The 27,066-nt window shown below is 36.3% G+C and overlaps 1 protein-coding gene across 2 annotated transcripts in view; it reads left to right on the top strand.

Annotated features, from left to right (window-relative positions):
* MTBP (MDM2 binding protein) overlaps positions 1–26,728 on the top strand; it is a 31,022-nt gene extending 4,294 nt beyond the window's left edge. For both annotated transcript variants that reach the window (XM_048048879.2, XM_066990699.1), the window contains exons 6-22: positions 7–151; positions 1,560–1,674; positions 2,234–2,368; positions 3,123–3,217; positions 4,000–4,072; positions 4,921–5,038; positions 7,402–7,575; positions 8,719–8,832; positions 10,144–10,308; positions 10,951–11,044; positions 12,303–12,458; positions 14,985–15,080; positions 19,496–19,762; positions 21,080–21,326; positions 22,273–22,386; positions 24,998–25,063; positions 26,340–26,728. In XM_048048879.2, coding sequence (XP_047904836.2) covers positions 7–151; positions 1,560–1,674; positions 2,234–2,368; positions 3,123–3,217; positions 4,000–4,072; positions 4,921–5,038; positions 7,402–7,575; positions 8,719–8,832; positions 10,144–10,308; positions 10,951–11,044; positions 12,303–12,458; positions 14,985–15,080; positions 19,496–19,762; positions 21,080–21,326; positions 22,273–22,386; positions 24,998–25,063; positions 26,340–26,375 — 2,210 coding nt within the window. In that variant the 3' untranslated portion in view covers positions 26,376–26,728. The remainder of the gene's footprint in view (positions 1–6; positions 152–1,559; positions 1,675–2,233; positions 2,369–3,122; positions 3,218–3,999; positions 4,073–4,920; positions 5,039–7,401; positions 7,576–8,718; positions 8,833–10,143; positions 10,309–10,950; positions 11,045–12,302; positions 12,459–14,984; positions 15,081–19,495; positions 19,763–21,079; positions 21,327–22,272; positions 22,387–24,997; positions 25,064–26,339) is intronic.
* Positions 26,729–27,066: the final 338 nt, after the last annotated feature.

A 27,066-nucleotide genomic window follows, 5' to 3' on the forward strand; every position in this document is an offset into this window, starting at 1 on the left:
TTACAGGAAGAGCAATGGTTGATGTAATACTACAGGCAGTAGAACGAGATGCACCCAAGTTAAAAGACTGCTTACCTGCTATTGGTGCCCTGAAACACCTGAAAGAATGGCACTCAGCACAAATCACCATTGCAGCAAATGACTCTAAAGGGTATGCTGTTCATTTTAGGTCTACAAACAAGGTCACTCTTGTTTTGTGTTTGGATATTTTAAAAGAAAACACTCAAATGTATTTAGTACTTCACATATATTCTTTGCAAATACATAGATTTGTCTTCTGTTATTGTTTGAGGAGAGGAACTGCTCATGCTGATTTATCATAAACGCATGTCCTAACAGCAGAGTCAGGCAAAAATCCCAAGCCTTCTGAAGTACCTGTTCTGATGAGAGCAGAAAATAAAATAAGTCTTTCACTTTCATTTAAATCACTAATATCTTCAGTGTGTGTGCTCTGTTTCGAAGCTTTGATGTACCTTGCTATGCATGAACTTGCATTGGTTGTAGTTTTCCAGTTTTTGTAAAAACAAATGTATAAATCCGCTGGTCTGACTTTAAATTGGTAACCTTCATTATTACGTTTAACAGAGGAAGAAAAAAAAAAGGTGCCTGGCATGTCTCTTCTTCAAAAATGATATATCAATGCTCAATTACTTCCCTTGTGCTTCTGAAGAGCTTTAACCCTGAAACTGTTCAACTTGAAATTAAGTCAAATAGAAGTTAATCTCTTACTGTCCTCTCCTGATTGACAGAAGTAGGCCATGATGTGTGTGATGTAAACCATGGTTGTTTTTTCTCCTGTGCAGTAAAGCATTGTGTGGGTGTTTAATAACTTGGCAAGACCTCTTCCACCCAAAAGATTCAAGTCTGCTTCACAGATTATGTGGTTGAGTTTAATCTTAAATTAACAAAACGGATTTAATGAAACAATTGAATGCTCGGTCCTTGGTAAGAATCAGTAGTATACCTCCCATATAGTACTTCCTAATGTATATGGAGGAAGATAAACTGAATTCAGTGACTTCCGTAAGTGCTTCATCTCAGTGCTCAGAGATGTCTTCCTGTGCAGCCAGCTTTTGACTGAACATTTTTTTCTGCTGCCTTTATATAAAATGAGGCTATTTGAGCATTCAGTTTCTCTAACGAAAATTTTTACTTTCTTTTACTGTTATGTTGCTGGTGCTGATTTCTCTCACAAAAGATACAGCTAAGGGGACCCATGGATGCTGGTTATTTTCTCTCCCTCCCCCTCTCAGCATTTCAGTAATAATTATGCTGCAGGCACCTCTTTACTGACAAGGCTAATTTAAAACCATCTAGGTGGACCGGTGATGGCTACCTAACTCTGCTTCAGCTTCTGGCAGCCAGCCTTACTCTGTCATGCCTACAGCTTGCCATTGCAAGAGGTTTTTGTTGTCTGACAAACTTCTTAGCTGCCACGTTCATGGAGGATATGAACAATTCAGTTACAGAGTCTGAACCAGGATTCAGTCAAATTACACTGCATGATAATATGTAATACTAAATTCAGAAAGATTAATTCTTTTTTATTTTTCCTATAGCTGGCAAAAGATTGCAGACTACCTATCGGCAGACTTTGTATCTACAGATAATGTAATGAATATTATTGATTTCAAAGAACTCTGGAGGGGAAAGATTCAGATATGGGAAAGAAAGGTAAAATAGCTTTTTTTTAAGCATCTGTGCATATCCTTTAAAGCATGTGTAGTACACTGCATTTTATGTGTTAATCCAAATTTGGTTTCAAAAACTTAATTCAAATAGATAATGTTTTTTAATATTTGGTGCAATGTATCTGAGTAGTGGGAGGAAAAATATGCTTTTTTTTGCTTGATAAAAGGATAAACGATATCAAGGCATTTAAATGTGAACTTCAGACATTCAGGCATTGTCCTCTGAAATATTTGCCTTAGAACTTCTTGTTCAAAATTAGATTTTATTTTTTATTTTTTGTTTCTACCACAAATAATTCTCATATAGCTCTGTAAGTCATTGCTGCAAGAACATATCTAGGGTTTCTGCAAAGAGATAAAGGCTTGTGATTTTGAAAGACATTGTTTACACTTTTAGTGTTAAGGTTTTGGATATAGTAGATGGTTACCTAAATCCATTTTTTTTTTTTTTTACCTAATTTTGCAGTTATGGTAGAAAGAAATCTAATAGTAATTGTTTAATAATATATGTAACTGGCTACATTTCGTCATCTCTTTTTCAGTTTGCATCAGAAGTCAAGTTTCCAGAATTTTGTATGAAGAGCACTTCAGTAAAACCATTCAGCACTTCGCATTTAAATTCTTGCTTTGCTCTTGAAAAAGAGCAACAATATAGGAATACTGATGCTTTGCCAGAGGTATGTCTTATTCTTGATGTTTCTCTGAGCCACCAGAATTCATCTGATTTACCTTCCTGAGAAAATTAGTAACTGAAAATTAAACATGAAAGTAAGGATTGCGTAAGGTTGAGGAATACTTTTTTTGTTCATGAGTGCTCGTGAAACGGGTCCTTCAGGATTTCATCTGTTTGCTCTTAAGTATGTGGTACCAAAATTACTTTAAAGTAGAAATTTAAACTTTGTTCAATCTTAATGCTTAAAATATGTGATTAATATTTGAATTCTGTATTTATTTAACCTTTTGAATTTCGTTTTAGAAGTACATGTTTTTTGAAAATTACTGTTACTTTTAATGTCTTCCCCTGGAAGTAGATATGCAATGGGAATTCTGTTGATGAAAACAAAGATCATTGTTTATGGAAACTGATATCAGTTAACAAACTATTATTTTCACTGTTAAAATATGTACATTTGGGATTGCATTTAACTGGTCCTGCTAGATTTTATTTTTCTTTGAATTTGGGTAAGAGTAACAACCTGTATGAAGGACAGGGTTGGCATTCTAAGAAGCAAGTCATATTAAACAGAATTAAATACCTTCCCTGTTTTTATATAGTTATTTAACATGGTGAACTATTTCTCTCTTTTTATTCCTTTATGCTTTTTTCAGATGTACCTGTAAGGCAAATGTCTGCAGCAAAACATATGAGGAAGTTCTACTGAGATCATGTCATGCATAGTGTTACAGATTCTGTATTTGATCTCTTTTCAGGTTTTTCATTACTATGGTCCTGCGTTAGAATTTTTACAGATGGTTGTCCTCTCTGATCTACCATCGTTTTTTGTATCGGATCTGGAATTTGAGCTGTATCCTTTTTTTAAGGTTCTAACCTACTAATGGTTTATAGCAAAAAAAGAATATGATCAGTATCTAACTATGTGAACATGTGATGAGTAGCAAGGACTCATTCCATACCAGCCTGCTGAAATAGACATATATTGTGTATTCACAAGTGGATTTTTTTTATGTTGAAATTTAAATTACACAAACAATAACCAGCTTTTGTTTTTATATTGTTGCACACATTTTTCTACTGATGCATACGCTTTTTGTGGGGAAAGAATAGAGAAATATTTACTGGTGTGTAAGCTTAGAAAATCTTAAGCCTTACTCATCAATGTAAATAGTATGCTTCACAGTATAGCAACATTTTTCCATGAGTTGTGTTTTTATTGTGTAGGTACAGAATCTGAGGCAAGGTATGAGGCAGAGGAATTTTGTTTCGAGTTGTGTATGTTGCAGGGATTTCAAACTGTACTCATATTGATTTAAATCTATGTACTTCGGGTACTAGTCTTGATGTTATAATAGCAGCTTAGGTTGTATGACCCTGCCGATATTTTGGATATATAGTTATTTGTTAATGTCTGCTTATACGAGAGGTGTCACTAGTATATATCATCATATTTTTCAGGCATTTCCAAGTGTACTGCTTTGTCTGGAAGGGTGAGCTTAGTATATTTTGTGGTTCTAAGTATTAAATATTAGACTGTAACAGTCCTTACTTTAAATAAGATGGTAACATGGTTTATAAAATACAAATGCATGCAGTGAAGGTAAACTTCCTTCCTTAACCTGTTCTGTTCAGGAGCCTGTCAAGAAAGACTATCAAGAAGACATCCGCTCTGCTTTTAGATCAGATTTCTTCTCTATCTGGGAAGGTAAAGTTTTTGTTTTATGTAAGTTTAGCAGAAAAACAAAGACCTATAAATTACTTATTAAAAAATACCAAAATAATATATTAATACCTCATCTCTGAATGGACTGTCAATATTCTAAAAGCAAGTGACTTTTAAAAGTGCATGCTGTACAGGTCCTGACAATTTGTAAGTCCATTGAATGGTTTCTCTTTACCTCATCTAAGTTTCAGTCTTCTAAAATATTTTGTTACTTTTAATCATGTTATGACAGATATTTCCGTATTGTAGTAATTCAACTACTTTTTAGCAAAAGACACTTCTGTATGAAGCTTATAAAATATATCTCACCAGTCTGAAATTTAAGATTTCTTATTTTGTATGTACGTGTTCTGTATTCCTCATTTCCACTCTGATGTTCTATAAGAACTCTTGAAATACTTGCAAGCCTACCTTTTTTTCCATATATTATAGTATTATTCATAGCTACAGTATTAGTTTTAAAATGTTTTTCCTGAATGCTTATAACAATGTGATGAAAGATTTGTAAGGTTTATAAAATCTGTACTAATCAAAACAGCTTGCAATGTGAATATACTGATACAAATGTAATAAATAATGTTTTTATGTATGAAATAGGAGATTCAGCAGTTAATTATCTCTCAATTGGAGCAAAAACAAGTACGGTTTTTACAGTTTATGTGTCAGATGGTATTCCATCTCGATTGATGTGAATAAAAGAAGTGTTGAATAAACATGCATGTCTTATAATTGAAGTACAATTGACATAGTGCCAAATTAGTGGCTCAAAAATGAAATATCGAGTAGGCTTCGGTCATATTGCTTGTCTTATAGTTGCTCTCATTATTTAGGTGGGAGCTTTATTTGCATTGCCATGTAATGTAAGCAGTATAGTGATCCCATCCCCTGCCCAGCTGAGTACAAAGAAATGGAAGGAATATATGGCTAGGAAACCTAAGATCATTACTGGTGAGTAAAACAAAGATGGCTACAAGTATATTTTATGTTTATGTGTTTAATATGTATATATTCTATAAATTTGGGTTTCCCTTTTTTCTTCAGTGAAATTAAGTCAGTGGTTGTAATCTTGGCACAAAATATTTTAGTGAATGTGTGTTGGCCTATGCAGACCACTTGCAGGGGAAAATTGAAAATAACATCATGGTGAGCTGTAGGGAAGCTATGCATTTCCTTTAAACCATCTCTGTGTCTTATCCATCAGCTAAGATCCTGCTTCCACACGCTTTTTTGAGGTGATTGTACAACTCGTGGGCACAGATGGTGCTTCTGCATGTGCAAATCCAACGTGCTTCGCTTAAGTGCTTCCCGTCTCAGTTCCAGAGGTTCTTAAGTGCACTTGCATTTAATTTCAGTCTCTTCCAGGGAAAATAGAAAACATCAGGAACTGATGTTTCTGTTCACCTGAGACCCGGTGTAATGAGGGTAGCCAACTCCTATTATTACTAGTGGTTAGAGTTTTCATTCAGGAAGTGAGAGAACAGAATCAGTGCAGATCAAGGTTGGATGGAGTTTCTTAATCATCCCGTATTTTAGGTGAGAATATACTGCATGCTGCCCTGCAAGTGGAGACACTGTACAAGTAGTGACTTAGGTTCATAGGGACTGAAAAGGATAGAAGAAGCTTGGTGATAGCCTAGTACTTAAAGTACTTATCTAAGACGGGATAAGTTGTAGCATTCTGCCTTCTTATGTGTTTTTGTGGCCTTCCTAATACATAGTTCACATCTTCCAAGCAGCTGTGACCTCTTCTATTGGCAACCAAAAGTAGCATTTGCAACGAATAGATGTGGGTGGCTGGCAAAGGCTGATGTTCTTGGAGGTTTGGGGACAGGAAACAAATTAAGAGGAATTAGGAAGAGCTGAATAATAAGGCAAGGAATTAAATTCCATGGATAGGGTGCTGGTAGTTTATAGATAGAACTAATCTCTGTACGTTAAGCTTCTTGAGCAAAATTTTAAGTAGGAGAAAAAACATGGACATTTAAACATATCCGTTCAGTAAGTTGAAAACTCTTTTCTATTGGCTGCCACTAATCTGACTATATTATGGATTTGTGAACAGTAATCATTCCCATCTGTGGGAGGTGTAATTCTTCGTGTTTGTAGTTCTCAGATACCCATTAAGATTAAAATGAGGAATAAAAAACTTTCCCATGAGGAATCAGCTTTTCAGATGCCAAGACAAACTGGAAAGGGAAATATTTAAATGACCAGGGTAGTGAAGAACAGGACTATAGTGAAGTTCTGTTTTTGTTTTTCTTCTTTTCTTCCCTTGATTTATATATTCTGGTAGAGGGACTTCTCTCTTCCATTCCCTCTCCAGCTTACATAGTGGAAAGTTTTCTGTTTGTTATTAACAGAAATATATAATAATGGTAATAAACTTCAACTTCTTCTTGAGTTATTTGTTGAGACAGTACTGCAGGTATTTTAGGAAATTGTTTTTAACTTTAAAACTTAGTACATCAAGAAGTATTCATTCTCTCAATCTCTACGTTACTAATGTGCCATATTTTTTTTCATCAAAAGATCACAAAAACATCCTTTTAATGTTGTCAAGTCCTACATTAATTTATTTTAAAAAGTAATCAGTGCATGCCTGTGTTTAAAGATAAAATGTGTTTATTTCTCATCCAGTCTATGCACAAATGTAAAGCAGGGGTGAAACTTAAAAATGAATAACTTTCTTGGGAAGAAGGCGTACGTTATTTCTGTTCTTCTATAGATGTATGTTCTTCCGTAGAGCACTTACCATTGTTTCAGTCTGCGTATACAGAAATGCACATTTTTACATACCCTCCTCTATCATTGCGTACATGGCACACTGTTTGCCCAACACCACATTGTTTTGTAGTAGAAATACATCTTTGCAGGGGGAGTTGCCTTTTACTAAGCTCTGTTAAAAGCCTTATTTTGGTTGATGGTTACAGTTGCCAGATGTAGCCTGCAGTAGGAAGCTGGCCTATGTTGCATTTAAAGAATTCCATGCAGGTAATGTGCTAAAAGCCAGCAGTGTAGTCTAACTCATCTCTGCTTCTGTAGCTTGTTTAATTTGCATTCTGTCCATTGTTTTTTTTGTTTTGTTTTTTTTTTTTGTTTTGTTTTTTATGGTAAATATCATCTATGCTTAGTGTATCTTCTAAAAAGCTTAGAGAGATTTAGTTAGTGAGATTTCTCACAAAAGAGAGCAAGCGAAAGAATTTTGATGAGGTATTATGGCTTGTTTTAAACTGTGAAACACACGTAAGAAGACACCTTACGTCCTGGTTGTGTTTCTCTTTCTTTTAATTTAATTTAAATTCTTTTTTAAGTCCCAGAAATTGAACTGAAAGGAGAATCTTGCCGATATTATTTCTTGCTACAAGGCAATGGCTCAGGGGGATGTAAAGCAACCTTGATTCATTCTGCTATCCAAATCAATGGTATGGCCACTCTTGCTGCAGTAAATGGAAAGCTAAAGACAAACACAGAAGAAACAGAGCCAAGTAAGTATTTATTTATTTAAGAGAGCCTGAAGACAGGCAAATGCTACTGAAATATATATGTTCCCTTTATTCATTCTAATCTGTCTTACAAGGAAGAAAACATTACATTTTGATGAACATACCTGTATTCTTTCAGAAATATTTTTTCAAATTGATTCAAAAAAATAGTAAGATCCATTTATTCACAGAACTTACTATTACTGTATTTTGTAAATCAACTGCTTAAAGTTGTAGTCAGTCATTTCTCATAACTGTCAGTGGTTGCAGCAGTGTAAATGTTTATTATACAGGGAAGTCAAGGTAATATGAATGCCAATCAAATATATAAAACCTTTAAGTTTAAAAAGTGTGTGTTGTTGGTGTAAAGACTGACCAGCCCATGCCTAAAATCTAATCGATTATCTATTGACAAGCCTATTGCATTAATTTAAGATAAAAACCACAAGGCAGACATACAAACTGAGTTTCGTGAGCGTGTCTTCAGATAATTGGCAAATATTACCACAGAGTGGTTAGGATATGAGCTAGCAGATGATCAGAAGCTCCACTAGATAAGAGCAAGTATAACAGGACAGTTACTCTAAGATAACTGTTCACATGACTATATGTATAAGAAAGCTCTGCAAAGTCATGTATTTGCTCTCAATAACTGACAAAGGAAAGAACACAATAACCTGTATCCTCTTATTTCCTTATTATTGAAATAAATCTGTATGGGATATGACTGACTGCTTACTATTTGTCCTAATTAAAATCTCATTAGTAGCATGTCAGAAGACTGAAAGTCCTTGACTATATGTTGGGAGAAAACTTTTCTTTCCTAATATCAAGCTGATGATCTTTTTAACATGACAGACATTTTAAAGGAAGGTAACTGCATTATTATTACATGGGTTTTGTACAGAAATTAAAAACTAATGGTCAGTTATATATTCCAAGTTATCTTCTTAGTGTCTTAATGGAATTTCCTACTTTTTATTTAAAACTTGAGGTATTTGAAAATCTAGTTATTTCCCTGGATTATGAAATGTGTATAGCTGGTGTGTTTGTGTCCTCTTGCAAGCTATTTTAAGAGGTAATGACCTGGTGTCTCCAAAGTCTTATGAGACACTCTTAATAATAGATTTTTCCTAATTTGCACAGGCTTTCCTATTGCTGAATTTATTGAGTCTCTGCCACATTTTTGTGGGAAGCAGATTGTACAGAGGGAAAAGAAACTGTCTTGTCTCCAAGCATCTGCCTTGAAGGAGTATCTAAGTAAGTAATGAAGAGTGCACCGAAAGTTCTCAAACAAGTATTAAGAAACTCTCTTTAAAACTGAATGTGATAGCTCACCTTACAAAACCAAGGTGAGCTGGGCAGTTTGTGAAGAAAAAAAATGAAGCTTTAAAGAAGAAATTTTTTTCAGCATATCCATGATTGTGTGTCAGATAATGACTTTTAAATATTGGGGAAAAGAGAAAGCTGAACTTTATTTTAATTTAGTGGGTTGTTGTTACACTAATACTCCAAAAGTTTGAGCATAGTTTCAGAATAATTCTTTGGTTTTCTATGCTTTTTTTTTTAATGCTTTCTCTTCCACAAAAAAAAAAAAAGTATTGCTGGATGTGCCTTGTTACAAAAATGATTGTTATGGGTTTTGTTGTTGTTGATTTATTCTTTCTTGCAAAAGTCTTGCCTAACAGAGGGGATGAATGCATTGGGGATTTGTTATTATTGTGAATGATGGATCGTGATAAACCTGACCAAAAGGTCATCTTCTGTAGATTTTCATGATTTGCAGAGAAGTAATTTAAATGTCCTGACTTTTTCCATCCAAGTCCATTGCTCAGAGACTCAATTAAAACAAAAAAAATCTTCTGAGAGATTTTCTAGATAGTTTATCTTCATAACATGCCATTTTCAACAAAGTGTGTTATCATTAACAAAACACCAGCTTAAGGAAAATAAGATTTCTGCTCATTGTCTGCCTCCCACCATGTCCCCCTCACTCATTCTAGGTTGCCTTTATACTTTAACCCTGAACTTGGGGCTGCCTCAGAGCTTGTGTTTTAGTTTGTAATGGGTGGGTCACCCGTTTCCACTAGGATGAAGACAGAATAGCAGCAGCTGGCATTTGCTAGTCGTCCTAAATCATATCAGAATGACCTGACTCTTAATATTCTGACCAAAGAGCCTGGAAAAAGCAATCAGTTACACAGAAGCCACATTCCTGCAATGGCAGTACAAATAGCTATACGGTGGGTGTGAGCCTCCTGTAGGAAGCTCTGCAGACTGGAGCTTTTCATGTTTAAGATCAGCAAGTCCAGATGTTAATCTCTGGAGGATTCAGAACTGGGTACTGAGAAATACAACATATACAGAAGTTAAGACCTTAAAAAGGTGATTCACGTGTAGTTTCAGCAATTCTACTTGTCTATGGAATAAACCATCTGCACCTTGCTAAAGGAAACGATGTTGTTAATATCATGTAAACTTTTTTCATTTATTTGTTTTAAGCAGGCTCCAGTTACTCTTTGTTACTGAGCAGATGCAGTAGCTTTCCTTTTTTTCTTTTTTCTTCTATAGAGAGAAAGGAATTGACCAAGCAACCTCCAGTTATTTCAGCTGGTGAGCTCAAAAACTTGTTAGAACTTACAAGAGAATGTTTTTTGGACCTGTGCAACACTAGTCTTCCTAAACCTGTTCGACAGAAGGTTGCCAATAAAACTAAGTCATGTACTGTGACTTCTGGTACGTATCATTCTTTAGAAAGATCTCTGATGTGTTTTCAAATCAGCTTTCGATTTTGTTTTTTACCAGAAGAATGAAAGTCTTTTAACACAAGGGGTGGGGGGAAAGGGAATGAAAACTAAAATCGCTTTCTAGGCTTTTTTTGCAAACTGAAATTACCCTTGTGTTAACTATTTCCTGTCTTTTTCTTGACCAAAAGAAAAAAATATTCAGAAAACATTTCTGACCACAGCATGAAGCAGTCTCTCTTTATGCCATTATTATTTATGCCTGTTATGGGTTATCCACCTTCTGTTACAGGTGTATAAATAGCTTAAGAAAATATGTTTTCTTTCTTTCTTGACTCTCCTGTATTTCAAGGAAAATGGTGGTATTCTCTCTTTTTGTGTTCTCTTTTCTGTATGTCCAGTTCCTCTCTGTCTCATTTTTGTTGAGTTAGATCCTGTGAAGTTCATGTGCATATTTGTAGGATCACAGTTGGCAACAAGGCTGCTGGGCAGAAAAGAACAGTCTTGAGAGCCACAAATCTAGTATTTCTGTGGTTGGTAGTATAAATTACCTTGCATTTGGAGACAAATTGCATCCTGATTCTTATGAGTAAACGGTAATGGTTTTGCTTTCATGGTGGGTGTTTTCTTGCAGAATCTGATTTAATGGAGTTGGATCCTTTGGACTGGCCAGAAAGACATGTTCTTCAGAATTTGGAAAACTTTGAAAAAATCAAGCAGAAAATGAGGTAATAATTAAATACTAGAGACTTCCTCTGTAGTGTCTGTTGAATATCACTCTAAATGAGCTGTGTCTGTTGATGGCCGTTTTGTAAACTGTTTTCAAATATATGGAGAATCTTTCAGAGGAAACTTTGCTTAAGGATAAAACTAAGTTTCTTTACACTGTCAGTTTCCAAGTTTGTTTTGGAGTAATTTCTTGGTATTTGTAGTAGTATTGTTTTTTATTTTCATTGACAAAACACAGCTGAAAGTGAGTTACAAGTAGCTTAGTTCCAAAGCTGAATTATCAAAATGATACCTCTAGGCTTCAGCCATACAAGGAAAACATACAAAGGCTTTTTTTTTTCTCCCAACAAACACAGCAGCATAAATCATAAAGATTGTAAAGCAGATTTTGTCAGCATGTACGACGTGGTTGTAATCTCCTCATATTTCCTAAATAGTCAAGAGTAACGTCAGGTCTCATATAATTTTAAAGTAGAAGATCATGTTGTGAAATTTATATTTAGTTTTGTTTTTTCCTTGGCTATGTAAGTGAAACCTGTAGACTTTTATGTCACTTAATGCAGCATAATGAGCTTAAGAGTCAGGTATCCAACTGCATTTTTTCAGTCATTTCCACCCCATTCCTGTCTTTTAAACAGATGTCCATTGCCTTCATTGGAGTTCTGTATATCACAAATGCTGACATTAGATCTGTGATTTCTCATAGTTTTTGTTGTTGTTGTTGTTATTAAATTTTGGCTTTTGTTTCTCAAACAAGTAAGTTTCTTCCTTCTCACTAACTTATCTTGAACATGTGGCTTAGCAGTAGAAAAGAGAGAACTTTCCTATACTTTGCTGAGGACTTGAAAAAATAGAGTGGAGAGTTGTATGCAGTAGTGGCTTTATGATTCCTTTGGTGCATATTGTAATATCTTTTTTATGGGAACTCATTTTTTATCTTAAAATCCATAAATGGAAAAGGGGGATGAATAATGTGCTTCCCATGTTGTACTTCATAACTAAGTTATAAAACCTTAAAGGAATTACCTTTTTTTTTCAGTAGGATGATAGAGAATTTCCATCAAATATATCTTATTGTGAAGGTTTGTGCAAATGTTCTCAAGAAACAACCTTGTTTATTTTACTTTAGAAATAAGCTATGTTTAATTGCTTCAGACCAGCAGTGTTTTCCTTTTTAAAAAAACGGACAAAGTAACTGGGAAAAAAAATATTTTCTTAGATTAGTATTTACTTTTTTTTTTTTTTCTCTTCCCCCAGGGCTTCTGTGTTTGCACATTCATCTGAACAACTGCTGGGACATAAAGATAGCCAGCGGGAGTCACTGACATTGCTCGACGCTAAAGAATTACTGAAATACTTCACACCGGAAGGGCTGCCAGTTGGTGATCTTCAGCCACTACAGATTCCCAAACGGTATGATTTCAGCATATTAAAACCAGTGAAGACCATATTCAGAAGTGATGTAAGATAATGTGAGTAATGACCAAATGATAGAATCGAAGTTTGAGTTTGTAACTTGCAACATCTTGCATCGCGTGCCTACCAGTGCAATCAACTGCTACAGTTAGTCTTGCTATTTATTTGAGTCTGAAGAGGCCAGAGATGATGATGTTGGTTGTATGCATTTAAATAAAAAAAAAAAAAATGCCTGATGTGCAAAAGTGTGGCAATGGACTTTGCCATGGCTATGCTACAAACTACTGCCACCACACATAATCTGTTTCCAAAAAAGTATTTCTAGCACAGCAGGACCTCAGTTTCATTGGTGTCATTTCCTTCATTTAGTGAGAAGGAGGTTAAGTAGGAAGAATATTAATTAAAATTTTAAAAGGACAATAGCTAAACCTATTTAACCATGTGTGTCTCTTGTCATGCTGGCCCAGCATTCCTAGCAATATTCTTAAGTGCTGAGGTGCTTCTTAAAGGAAGCTTTTCTACTCTGTCTGCTTTGTGAGCATTCATTCTTAGTGTGTCTGCTGGTATTACTGCATTGACCGCGACCTTTTCAGCTGCGAGATTGTTATTAGTTAAAGGAATAATTTTCAGACTTTGAACATCTGTTAGAGTAAGGCCAACCTATACAACAGTCAGTTGGTGTCTGTAGAGTCAGAGCCTGTATTGTTCATACTGTGTGTCAAAAACTGCTAGATAAGCAAGAAGGTGTTTGCAGTCACTGGAGTTATTTGTTGACCTTCTTAATGTTAAATAATAGAATGTCTAATGGAATTATTGTACAGCCCCTGATCCTTTCATAAAATTCATTATATGTAATAAATTAAGAGGGCTAGGGAGAAGGGCAAGTTCTGTAGGACTTAGGAGACTTCTGTTAAAGTACTTACTGAAGTTTTGAAACTAACTAAAAGATGTTCTGAGCAGGTAACTCAAGTAAGGTAGAAAATATGCAGTGAAGGTTGAGTATCCTACAGAGCTGTTAGTTAATGAGTGCAAATGAGTTAGGATTTTGTCTATAATATTAAGTATTTTCATTCCATTTAGCTGTGTGGAAAATAAGTTAATAATTTGTTCACTACAAAAATGCTTTTTAATCCTTGATTTTTCAAAAACCCCCAGAGAATATTTACTGTGTAGAATATTTTGATTATTTTGAATGACTTGCTTTGAGCCATAGCTAAGTGAAGTCTGAATTTGAGAGGCTTGGGCCCAATTTGCTTGGATTTCTGTCAATTATTAGAAGAAAGGATGATTAGAAAAACTTTGCTTTGAAGTCCTTTACTGCAATACAAATCGCTCGCTTAATAGTTCAAGAGATCTTGGAGATCCGGGGGAAGTAAAAAGCCAAAATCAAGATATTAGATAAAAAATAAACTACATGTTTTTACATGAAGGCTATAGGGTCTGCCAGTGACTCATACTCTGTGTATGTATTTTGCTTGGTTCAAAAAACAGAAAACCTATGAAAATCCATAACAAGATTGTTGGCTGGAAGATAGTGGACAGTTCCCTTTGACATACCACGTTGCCATTACTGTTGTGTCCAGCAGAACTCTACTTCTAGCTGCCGAACCTCCTAGCAGGCTCTCTGGCTAGATTCTCAGGAATAACCAGCAGCTTTACAATAGTAGATGTTTGAGCACAGTGTCTCAAACAGACCCAAAGATCTTACTGACAAACACAAGGTAATTTTTTTTTGAGAGAGACTGTTGAATTAAAGTTTGCATTTGTTTTCCATATCTGAGCTTAAAATACAGGTTGGAGTTCTGGCTGATAGTCTTTTTAAATAGTCGTCTTTCTAGATTCACCAACCTGTGTTTCATGGATGTTTTTCCCAGATAACTTTTCCAGTGGTAATTGTGCAGAGACAATCTATGAGAATGACAAAACCTGAATCAATATATAGGTTCCAGATACTGCTGCATCTTTTGTCTTCATTTCTTCCCTAATTCAGAGTTAATTGGGATGTGACTTTTCAGCATGTGCTAGGATCTGGCAGTGAGTTCTCTCCATCTTGTTACGGCTTGTTCCATTGAAACACTTTCAAACATTCATATGAAGCATGGGAAAGGTGACTGTTAGGAGAGACAACAGCTTGAAGCTCAAAGGAAGGAATTTGCTGATTATAGCACTGGATTGAGAAATGGGAGTTACTGGTTCCTCTGTTTGTTCAGGTGCCCTGTTGTGAAATGTGATAGTTGCCTGGTTTTATTGATAAATTATTTGGAGCAGTGACCTCTAAACTGGTTGAAACATCAAAGAGGTTCTGTAATAATAATAGCTCAGTAGATAGTAGTTAATTGAGCAGAAATTCTTACTTCGATAAACATTTAATTTCCCAATGATGCTCTGTCTCAGGGCCTTCGTGAGCTACAGGACACGCTGTTTTGGTCTTCCTATGTGAAGGCATTTGTTTTTGACCTCTGTAAAGAATACTTTATCCTGACTGCAACTATTTAAAATAAATCTATACTTCTTTCCTTTCAGTGAAAATGCATTCCTTTTGACACCAGAGCTTACTCCTCGGAAACTTAGAGGCTTGCCTTTTGAAAAAGCAGCCGGGTGCCATTATCATGGACTTGAGTAAGTTTTCTCACGTCTTTTTCCCAAAACTATTTTTCAGCTTTCTGTCAAGGTATAAGTAAAAACATTTCAAGCAATGCGAATATTAATTATGGAAAACTTTGGTTCTCTGCTTTAATTGCAACACTCTACCTTGATATTAATGTAGAGAGGTGGAGTATTTTTTTTCCCTAAGTTGTACTGCTGTATGTTATCAATGCCTCTGAAAACCTGAGTTCAGAATTGGAAATGGCAAGAGGATTCATTAGTACATATCAAGTCACTGGAGTAGTACATGAGAAAACTACATGTTGTTTCTACTTCAGTATTAAATTGTAGGTCCTCTCAGACTAATAGTCATGAGGTATATGAGACTTACTGTAGAGCTACCTATATGTACAGGTAACCTGAACACAACACCAGTGTGCAAGTGTAAGAATCAGCAAAAGGATCAATATGGTTAGGACTGCATTAAGTCCTAGACAATCAGCATTAGTTATTTACTCAAGCTTCAGGTGGACATACATCATAAGATGTAGCTGTGTAAAAATTGTTTAGAAAACTATACATATCCTTATTGAGCAGAAGAGAAAAAGGAGACACAAACACGACAGAAAATAATTCACTGTAACTCTTCTGTGGACAGACTCTTAGTCATAACAGGATACTAAATGTCCCTTCCAACCCAAACCATTCTATGATTCTGTGATAGTATATCCACTAAGAAATGCATTGGGTACAAAGGGTATGCAGTCTGGTCTTCATGCAAATCTCTGCCTTCTAAAACCACATTTTGAAATTATTAGCATGTGGCTAATGATACAACTGGTATTTTTTCCTATCATCTTCACACACAGTTGGGTTAAGCCTATGTTAAATATGTGGTAATTTTAGCCATGTTCTCTGGAGAAATGAAGCAGTCATTCTCTTTTCAGCTATCTGTTTCTTCTCTTTTTCTAAGTGGTAACTCATGAGCCTGTTAGCCTTCCTAAATTAAATTTAACAAAGAACACAAGGAGGCAACTGGGTAGATAGGAGAAATTCATCCTCCCAGCTGTAGGAGAAAAAGCGTTTGGCCATTGGCTTGGAATATGGTAGCTTGACCTGTCTGACCTTAGCAGGGAGTGCGTGTGAGAATTCAAATGAGGCACAGGGCAGCTTGTACTACCTCTGGTCATAGCAAAAAAAAATGACAGGTAGAGACTGCAATGAGAGCTGGATGTGGTGGAAAGGTGGGAGACCCTGGCATATTAAGGTGATGAGAGGAATGTGCTAGAAATAAGGGAGGGAAGCAATAGAATGAGGTGGTGGAAACTTGTGTAAAAGGGAAGAATCTTGAGTTGTGTGACTGGAATGTATTCTTGAAGGAGTATCAGAGGGAGCACATAGTCTTTTGGAAGCAGTTGCTTTTCAGACCATGCAGCCGTGATTTGTTTCCATCTGCATAGTTGCTGTATTTATACGTGGAAGTAGAGTTTTGTCAACAAAACCAGGAATAGCAGTTATTAAATAAAATTTCTGGTGTAATGAACCTGTACCAAACACTCAGATCCTGTGTTGCAAAGAGAAAGTAATTGCAGGTAAAGAAGAGTGAGTAAAATGGGAATTTAACTACTAAAGATAAAAACATTTTTATCTTTGTAGGGGATGTGATTACTCAAGGGACTGAGAATATAAATAAGGAAAATTAAATACCTTGAAATTTGTAAGTTAACAGAACTTACTCTTATCAGATAATGAATTTATTTCCAGTGGAAAGTCTTAATCAGCTGTAGAAATGGATTCAGTGGTATGTTATTAGAAAAGTGAATTTCTGAATATGAAAACACTGAGGGGGGGAAAAAAAAAAAGAGGAGAAATCAGATCTAGTAATTTAATATAACTCTTTGTGAGGAGATAAAAGTAAAGAATGTGTCTGCGGTTTCCAAGAATAGGAAACAGGTAAGTGGTTTGTAGGGTGGGTTGAGAGAGAGATCACTTTTCTCAGAATGCTTGTTTGAGTAATGGATGGAATAATTTTGGATGATAATGTTTTTTTCTGCAGTAGAGAGGTAATGTAAGTTACTACTTAAAATGAAATTTTGGGCTCTTGCAAGGAATCCTGGAAATCATTTATACAAGAAAAAAGGTGCATTTTGTATTGTAATTTCATGAGTATGTTTCACTGAATTAGCGCTGTTCTTTTGTTCTCTTTCAAATTCAAATGTGAAATTAAATAAATCTGTGGGTTTGCTTTTTAAAAAATGTTGCAGTTATAGATCTGTTTGCAGTTCCACCAGTCTTAATACAGTTTCTTCTTTTCACTTAATTGATTAAACCACTTACTCTTCCTAATCAATAGAAAGCTGAAAAGCTGGGGTAGCTTGTGCTTGTTCAGTGATGTTTTTGTAGTTAGCACTTCAAAAATGTGTATCTCTCATAGTGGTGCTTATCTTGGACAAAGCTAAATGTGCATTTCCAAAGAGTGCAGTTAGCAAAGAATCTGTACTAAATAGCACTTAAAACACTTGCTGTGCCCAATTTTCCTCATACTTACACTCACTTAGTGAAATCTCACAGCAATCTACTTTTTGGCAGAACCTGGCTCTTCCTAAAATTACGTCAGTGTCACTCCATTTTGGGATTCATGAAGTACTTAAATCCTGCAGATTACGTATGTTTTACTTTAGGATGTTTTCTTCAGCCATTTCCTATACAATTCTCTTATGATATATGCACTGAAGAATCATGTTGTTGTGGTTTTCGTTTGTTTGTTTTGAATAGGAAAGTTGCATTTTTCCTCTTACAGAGGATAGAATAAACAAGGAGAAATCATCTAAGTTTCAATATTTGTTTCAGGTATCTTGGACGTCACTGCAAAAAACTGAGGCATATTGAATGATCATGCAATCATGTCAGAGTGTATCATTTTATATAAATTATGCTGTTTTTATCTGGGTCTCAAAGTTTTGATGAATGCTTGCAAGGCCTGAGGTCTGGAAGATACTATATCCATTATGGTGTGCTGGGTCTTCACAGATTTGGTTTTAGATCTTTCCTCTTCGGTGTTTTATTGGAGTGTCACACTGTTTAGTATATTAATAGAGGTAACATCTGTTAAGTACAGACTGAATATGAAAAGCAGTAAAATCTGAATTAAAGAGGTTGGTAATCCAGATGTAACACAAGGCTGATTATAAGGAGGAAAAAATCCATTGTCAGCATCCTAATCCATCATTTACTGTTCAAGGAAAAAAAAACAACTGTTGATGTTCATGGAAATCTTACTTGTAAGAGCATAGGGTGAATCACAGAGAACTGTAGAATATCCTGAGTTGGAACGGACCCACAAGGATCATTGAGTTCAACTCCTGGCTCCACATAGGACCACCCAAAAATCAGACCCTGTGTCTGAGAGCGTTGTCCAAATGCTTCTTGAACTCCGGCAGGCTCGGTGCCATGACCACTGCCCTGGGGAGCCTGTCCCAGTGCCCGACCACCTCTGGGTGCAGAACCTTTCCCTAACCCCCAGCCTGACCCTCCCCTGTCCCAGCTCCATGCCGTTCCCTCGGGTCCTGTCGCTGTCCCCAGAGAGCAGAGCTCAGCGCCTGCCCCTCCGCTCCCCTCGTGAGGGAGCTGCAGGCCGCCATGAGGCCTCCCCTCAGCCTGCTCTGCTCTGGGCTGAACAAACCAAGGGACCTCAGCTGCCCCTCATACATCTTGCCCTCTAGGCCCCTCACCATTTTTGTTGTCTTCCTTTGGACTTTCTCTAATAGTTTTGTGTCCTTGCTATATTGTGGCATAATAATTACTGTTGCCCTTTGAGTCCAACCCTTCAACCAGTTGTTCACCCATCATATGTACTTATCTAGCTGCATGCTGGACATTTTGTCCAGAAGAATAATGTGAGAAACAGCATCAAAAACTTTGCTGAAATCCAAAAGGATTAATTGCATCTACTAGCTTCCCTTGGTCAACTAAATGGATAACCTTGTCATAAAGGAAATTAAGTTCATTAAACAGGACTTTCCACTCATGAACCCCTGTTGGCTGTGACCAATGACTGCATTGTCTTTCAGGTGTTGTTCAATAACTCCCAGAATAATCTTCTCTGTAATTTTATCAGGCACTGAAGTGAGACTGACAGGCCTGTAATTACTAGGGTCTTCTTTCTTGCCCTTCTTGAAAATTGGAACATTTGCCAGCTTCCAGTCAAGGAAAAGACTTACAAATAGTTAGTACAAAATTTAAATTATATGTCACAGTTCGACTTAACACACACCTGATGGGTTTAGCTATATTTAATTTGTGGGGCTGTTTTAAGGTATCTTTCAGAAGGATATATCAAACAAAGAAGTGCTGGAGATTATATTATAGTCAAAAGTAATTTTTTCTTTTTTCTTTGGACTGTAATAAAGCAGAGAGTCTCACAGATTCCTCTCAAATTTCAATTTTAGATACTGTCTAGATAACAGAAAAGCCCTAGAGAGAGATGTGGGATATGCTGAACTTCAAACTCGTCTTATTCGCTATGAAACTCAGACGACTTGCACCAAAGAGTGCTGCCCTGTGCCGGTTGTCTTGAGCCCTCTCCCATCTCCTGCAGTCTTGTCAGAGCCTGGAAGCGTCCCCGATGGAGAGTCTTTACAAAGTGAATTCAGAACAGAGGCATCAAGGCTCAAACGCAGATCAAAAGACTTGGACTGCTTTTATCCCAAGAAGAGGTAATGTACTGAATAAAATAAATCTTTGGTATGAAATATTTCAGTAGTTTCATGTGAAACGCATCTTTTCTTTCATCTTGAAATGCTTTTAGTGAAGCTATCTAGACAAATGTTTTAGTTGTTTAATCCTCTTCTGTTAGTTCAGTTTTTCTCAAGTGTGTCCTCTCATTGACAGCATTAGATTAATCAAAACCATGCAGCACGGGCACCTTTTGTTTAAGAGATTTGTGAGTCCATCTTGCAAAGTCTAAAGTGCTTCTGTAAAGGTGACAGCCTCATTTAGGACTGAAATAACTAAAGGTTTAGAAAGTCAAGCACTGTACAAACAGAATGATTGAATTCCCAATCCAAAGGACTTCTAGTATAAGATGACCCACAAAATTCTAAACTTGTTGACAGCCTTGTTTATTAAAATATTTTCTGAAAATCTGCTTTTTAAGACTTCTGTTTGTACCTTGACCTCACTCTGAAAATGCGAAGGCTTTGCATCAATTAGAAAACAAAACAAAAACCAACAAAGCTGCCATGTAATGCGATTTCTGAATTCACTTTATACTGTAATACTTCACTTTCCCTTCACTCCAGTTTAATATCCCCTTGCAATCTGGTCACAGGTGTGCTACCTACCTTTTTAACAGAGGTATGGTTTTGGGAATATCTGCATCTTTTACAACTTACTGAGTAGTTAGAAAAGATGTGATTATGCTTAGCGTGTCATATAATTGGTGTTTCAGAATTACTAGCACTCTTACTCTTGGAAGGATCAAACATTACGCTGTTCTAGTGGCACTGTAATGCCCGATTTCCAGTAGATGAATTGTGACATTCCTGTAAGGCCAAAAGAAATTTGGCAGCTTCAAGATGTTTCATTTTATCCTGAGACTGAAGGCCAGAAACTCAGCTCTTCTAGCTGTCTAGACAAAGTGTCTGTATGCAAAACTAGTCCTCCTTGCAAAGAGTTTCTCTTCTTAATTATCTTGGTTCTTCAGTTTGTTTCTAGTTTGTTTTTGTTTTTAATTGGAGATGCAGTGGGTCTCTAAGTATCAGAAACCAAATCAGTAAGTGTTCTTCTAATATACAACTTTTTTTTTGTAATAGTAGAATGCTATATGCTGTTTTGAGATGCTCTTTGCAGTAGAGTGATGGTTGGACCAGATGATCTCAAAGGTCTTTTCCAACCTTAATGATTCTATGATTCTATGTATAGTATGCTAGGCAGTTATGCAGCAGCTTCTATAGCAGAAAAAATGCTACCAGAAGAATCAGTACAAAATCTAAAAGTTTTTCTCTTTTTTTTTTTTTTTCCCCCCTCTCTAGACTAACCAAATCTGAGAGTACAGACTCTCTCCTCTCCCAGGCAAGCGGAGGTAGTGGAAGTCACAGTACAGTGGTTGTAACAAGGCAACGCTCTGAAAGATCAGTTTCTTTAACTTCAGTGCAATTGAAACAGTCTGGTCAGCTCCCCAAAGTAACCTCTAAGGTTGGCTCAGCAAGTCACAGAAGTGCAACAGAATCTGAGACTTCAAAGCCAGTTAAGGAATCAAGATCTCAGAAACATACAAGGGTAAAGGTTTATTTTATTTGCTTTGGGGGGGGGGGGGGGGGGGGGGGGGGGTGGTTGCCTAACTTCTTTCTTTGTATATTGATTTTTTTTATTATTATAATAATATCTTTTAACTCAAATGCAGACTGTGTCTTCATCTTTGTTATTACTAAATTTCATTCTATTAACTTCTTGTAAGTGAATCCTGAAGGCACTGAGGAGAGTGCTCCAAAAGCAGTGAGTGAAAAAGTCTGTAAGGATTATTATTATGTCACGTCCAGGGAATTAAGGCTGAAAGAAATAACAAATAGGAATAAAAAAATGTGGTAATAGGTATCAGTGAATAGGAGTTATTAAATTCAGAAAATGAATATAAAACCTAAAGCCACCAGAGAAGAGAAATCTGTGCTGGAAAGATGAAAGCCATTGTGAAAGAATGGACTATTCTGGGGATAAAGAAATGTTCCAGTAGTTGTACAAGTCCATTAACAGAGATAACATTTAAATACATTTATGTAATAATGCTAAATTAATAGTAGTATATATTAGGAATGTCACTTTTAAAACACAGTACAGAAAACTGTTTCTGTCTTGGTATAATATTAAGTTAATCCCTGGGTACTAGAGAGGACAATGCTTGAATGTAGTTGTTCTAGTGTCAGTGGCACATCAGGATGACCTTAGTAAGCATAAACTGCAACTCATTCAGACCTACAGCAGAGTTTAAGTGTCTCTGATGCGAAGAATGTCAAAGTAAATTCTCTAATCTGACTGTAGTATCTGGATTTTATTTTTGTATGCATGTGTCAAACAGGAAAATATCTGTATAAAGCAAAGTAATATATATTTGTGTCTCGATCTTTGTTGGGAAGAGATAAAGAAAAGAAGTGTGACTTATTTTTCCTTGGACAGTTTTTCATGCCAGTAATTGGGATGAACGTTTGAGTGTGTTTCTATTGTTTCCCAGATGCTGAAGGAGGTGGTAGCCAAGACTCTTCAAAAACATGGAATTCCAGAGGATCACAAGTGCTTTGAATCATGCAGCCAACGTCTATTTGAGATATCGAAGTTTTACTTAAAGGTAACTAGAAGGCATGCTTTTACAGTTCTTTGTTCTTAATTGAATTAATTTATTCCTGAATGTAACTTGAGATTGGGTGTATTTAGACTTGATGGTGCTAATGTTTCCTAGTGGCATGTTATTAGTATGCGTAGAATGTGGGGAAACCCGTGGTCTTGTCAAATGCAGAAGCTAGTTTTACAGTGTATTTTGGTGTTTTACTGTTTGTTTTCAAACCTTATGAAGTACTCATCTTTTATGTGTGTTAGATAACATGTAAAAGCAATGCTCAGGTAGGTAAGGTTGTGTTTATACTATATAGCTTTTCTTGCTGCTGTAGATAGCTTAGGGCCATAGATTTCTGTTTATATTCTACTGAAAAAAAATGTTCATGACATCAGGTTCCCCTAATTCATCTTCCTTCAGCAAGACTAGTGTATGAGATCACCCGTGGGCCATTGTAAGCTATGGCTGTTTTCAAGGTTTTAAATAAGTTCCTTTTCACAGAATCTGGGGTGATACACGTGATTAGCAGAATTGCTCTCAACTGTGTGGGAGCTTGGCAAATCCTGGGGACACTGGATGAGGTGCCAGAGGGTAAAAAAGAAAAGGAAGTTGTAGGACAGAAAACTAACCAGTAAGGCAACTGCTTTCTTACAGAAATTGTAACTGTTTTATGGCCATCACATCTCACTTTCTTGTTTACCCTTGCTTTGCAAGTCCCTTGAGAACGAGCATCAGATGAATGCCAATTAACTTCTGTACATATAGCTGTATGGAACTGTAGTGTAGGCTGGTTTACATTCACCTGTGCGTGTTACTTTTTTAAAGTACAGATGTGATGATGTCAGTGCCCTGTGTTGTCCTACATTTTGTTTTGTATCTCGTACTGGCTTTCTCTCTGCTTGTAACAGGATAATTTTGTCTCCAAACTGATGATTAACTTAGTTTTGTCATAAATACCCCCTGTTATAATGAGCTATGTAAATGTAGCTTTATGTATTGGTTGTTATGTATATCTCCCAAACTGTGGTTGCAGCTATTGGAAACAAATTCTTTGCTCATGTAAAACTGTTGAATATGATCACGTTTCTTTTGTGAGAATGGAGGCTGTGTATGTTGGTCAGTTGGTTAATGAAGAAAGATTTCAGTAAAAAGCTTTATGCTGAGTAATCTTTGTCCTTCACCATGACAGCTCAGCTTCTCCCTTGTTCTAGGGGTTCTAGGGCTATTGGGTAAATAGCTCATGGTACCTGAAATTCCAGTGCCGTGACATGTTCACAGAAATCCTTGTAAATGCATTGCAAATCCATCTAACATGTGCTGACTTGGCAGCACCATGCGGAATTGCATCAAGCTAATTTTTAGGAGATAATGAGGAACATCTCTTTCCACAATACATAGGGGACTTTGTAAGTTAATGCTTGAGCCGATGTTACTTAGTCTGAGCACAAAATGAGTACAATTAGAGTATTTGGGGTTAACAAGCTATTTTTCACAAGTTGAGCTGCTGTTCCTGTTCATTTGCATGCATTTAGCCTACCACCATTTGTGAACTACCTCAGTTTAGCTTGAGCTTCAGGGAAGATGATTTAAGCTAAATGAAGTTGCTCTGCAATTGAAGAGGGCTACAAGCTGACACAGACCATTATAACATCTTGTTGATGAGCAGCAGCTTCTTAAATAATTAGAGGACAGTTGTTCACTCGTTCTGTAAGCACTCCCAAGATCTGCCCAAAATAGGCCCTGAAGGAAGATCTCATCCAAAGTCAGAGCCTGTGTGTAGGGATGAGGAAGCAAATTCAGATGGGTTAATGGTTCCGTTGCAAATAAAGAGTAAAAGAGGACGAGACGGTGATCCTTTTCTTCAGAATGCTGCTCTAGGGAGAGCTGTGGTGGGATTTTGTACTCTTGAACTGTACTCTCGCCCCAGGTCTGTAGGACTTCTCTGTGCTGCGTGGTTCAGAAGCGTGATATCATATATACCGTTTTCCTTTGGAGACGAGTAGTTCATGTTCTTAGTTTTTCTTTCTTTTCAGACAGTGTTGTTATACGCTTGCATTAAGAGCAATCTAGCTCTTGGGTTAGGCTGGGAAAACAACAACAAAACAACAGCAAAGCAGACAAACCATTCTAGGTTTTTCCTGTCCTGCATTTATTCTTTTCCTCCAGGTCCTATTTTCTATTCTTTGCCAGAACTCTGTATTGTGGTCTAAACAGAGAGTTAATTTCCGTGTTTGTGGAAGATTTCAATCAAGACTGTAAGAACTTCTGGTGTTTAAAAAACCAAAACAAACAAACAAACACACACACACACACACACAGAAAGAGAGAAAAAAGGAAAAGAAAACCCCTGCATTTCTGGAATTTTAAAAGTAAGGAAAAGTCTGGCATAGTCACGCTTGAGTACTAGGCTCGGACTGCTGTAGGAAAAGTTACGGCCCCTGGAGTGAATTTACTTATTTTTTTAGAAAAAGTGAATTCAAATAATCATTTTTTCTGTAGTTCTGAAGAGAAATCATAAAAGGATTAAGTTCCCCAAGATAACTAGGGCTCTTATCATCCCCTTATCATCCACCTATAATGAGGATATGAGTATACTAATCTCTGTGGCTTTGTGCTTCATATTTAGGATCTTAAAACTTCCAGAGGACTTCTTGATGAAATGAAGAAAACAGCAAATAACAATGCTAAACAGGTAAGACCATTTGTTTGATTTGCGTATATTTTACTATTCACTAGCCTCGGCTAAGTCCAACTGCCGCTGCTTGGCTGTAGAATGGTTTGGTCCACAGATTTAGGAGATGAAGAGAAGCATTCCTGAGGCTGTGGGTCATTTCACATTCTGATCTCACAAAAACTCTCTCAAGCAAAATTTCCAGTTCCAGATGGTTTGGCAGTTCTAACTAGAATATGTTCTATCTATTATGTCACAGTGATAAACGTAGATGAAGGAAATTTTTCCACATGACTCAAAAAAAAATCATGAAATTTTTCTTCCTTGGAGAGAAGTCCAAATCGTTAGGAATTCTTCTTTCTTTGTGTTCGAGGAAATAACATTCGTCTTCAAAGTTTAGGTACCAAGAGAGGGATCTATCAAAGGAAATAAATTTTGTTTAAGAAAGAAAAACCGTACTTTTAAGCTTAGAAATAACTGTAAACAGAGGTGACATCAAATGAGCTTACTTGTGTGTAAAGGTATGCTTCTGTGAACAGTAGCACAGAGCAAACAACAGGAGTAAGCACTCCTGTCCTCCAGAAAGTAAGTAAATATTTGATTTAAATTCTGGATAACACGATCTCGCATTTTTACAGGGCAGTCTTCAAAACTATAAATTAAATGTAAGGATTTGAACAGAGCTAGTTAAATAGTCTCCCCTCAAAACTCTAAGTAAAACTCCTAGATCCCTACAGAATTTTTTCCTGCCAGGGCAGTATTGTGTTCTGTACTCGTTTCCCTTGTGAACTGGTTCCTACAGATCATAAGGTTTCAAAAACTACATGGGTTGTGCTGTTTGATCCCGGACCAGGATATTGTGCTGATGCACTGCTTCTCACTGCAGTCTTTGTCTGGGGAGACCAGTCGGTAGTTTTATATATGCACATTAATACCTCTTTGTCAACAGCAGTAAAATGGGGCATCTTGTAAATTGGCCACCTCTCCCTGTAATAAAGAATATTCTGAAACTACCTCATAAAAAACTGTACATTGTGGGGTAGCTCAATTCAGGGGATCTGAAAATGCCTTTTTCTAAAGACAAGCATGCTGTTCAATTAAATACAATTCTTGAGTGGTAACAGTCCATCTTCTCAGTTTATTAAAAACTTTCTCCTTTGAATGGATTACCTTTCAAATCTTGTTTAGTAACAACAGGTCTTCAGGTCAAGAAAGAATTGATATTATGTCTCAGATGCTCTTAAGTTGCTTTCAATAATAAGAGTTATGCGAATAATTTTCTCATTTATCTTCCCAGGTGATTGAATGGGTTTTGGAAAAATCTGGCAAGTAGATTAACTACTATTCACAGCTTCCTAGAAACTGTGGAGAGAGCACTTCTGATGGCAAGAAAAACATTATACTGGATAACACGTACATACACATACACGAGCATCAGAAGAACTTTGGTCAGTGTAATTATACAGACTTCCTTTTACTTCCACAGTAGCATGCTCTGAAACTTTTTATACTGAAAGTTTTAATTTTTTAAAAATTTCAATTGAAAAAGGTTTTATTTTATTTGCATATTTATTATCTTTCACTGTTAGAAGGAATACAGCTTGGTCTTCATAAAGCTTTGTATGTTTTTCAATGAGTGTATTTTTAATGTGAATTAAAAAAAATTGCCAGATCTGATTTTAATAACAGGACTACTTTGTTCTACTTTTTTGCACAAAGAGCTCTATTTATTACTACTTGCTGTTGTATAAGCTGAATAAAAACTGCTTACAGCATGGACCTTTGACATTTTATATTGTAGCTGACAACAGTTCCTATTCTGCTACTGGAAACAAATATAATTAGAACTTGAGTCACAATTATCTCTCAGTCTTGTAATAGGAAAAAAATCGACATCTTTTCAAATGTAATGAAAGGTCCCATGAAAGGATATTTTAAGGGGAGAGCTACAGCCTGAATTTCTGTGTCATCTTCCTAACAATCCTTAGAAACAATTCACAACAGAGGTCTGAGTTTTTTTCATG

Source organism: Anser cygnoides, chromosome 2 (assembly GCF_040182565.1).
Source record: "Anser cygnoides isolate HZ-2024a breed goose chromosome 2, Taihu_goose_T2T_genome, whole genome shotgun sequence".
NCBI lineage: Eukaryota > Metazoa > Chordata > Aves > Anseriformes > Anatidae > Anser > Anser cygnoides.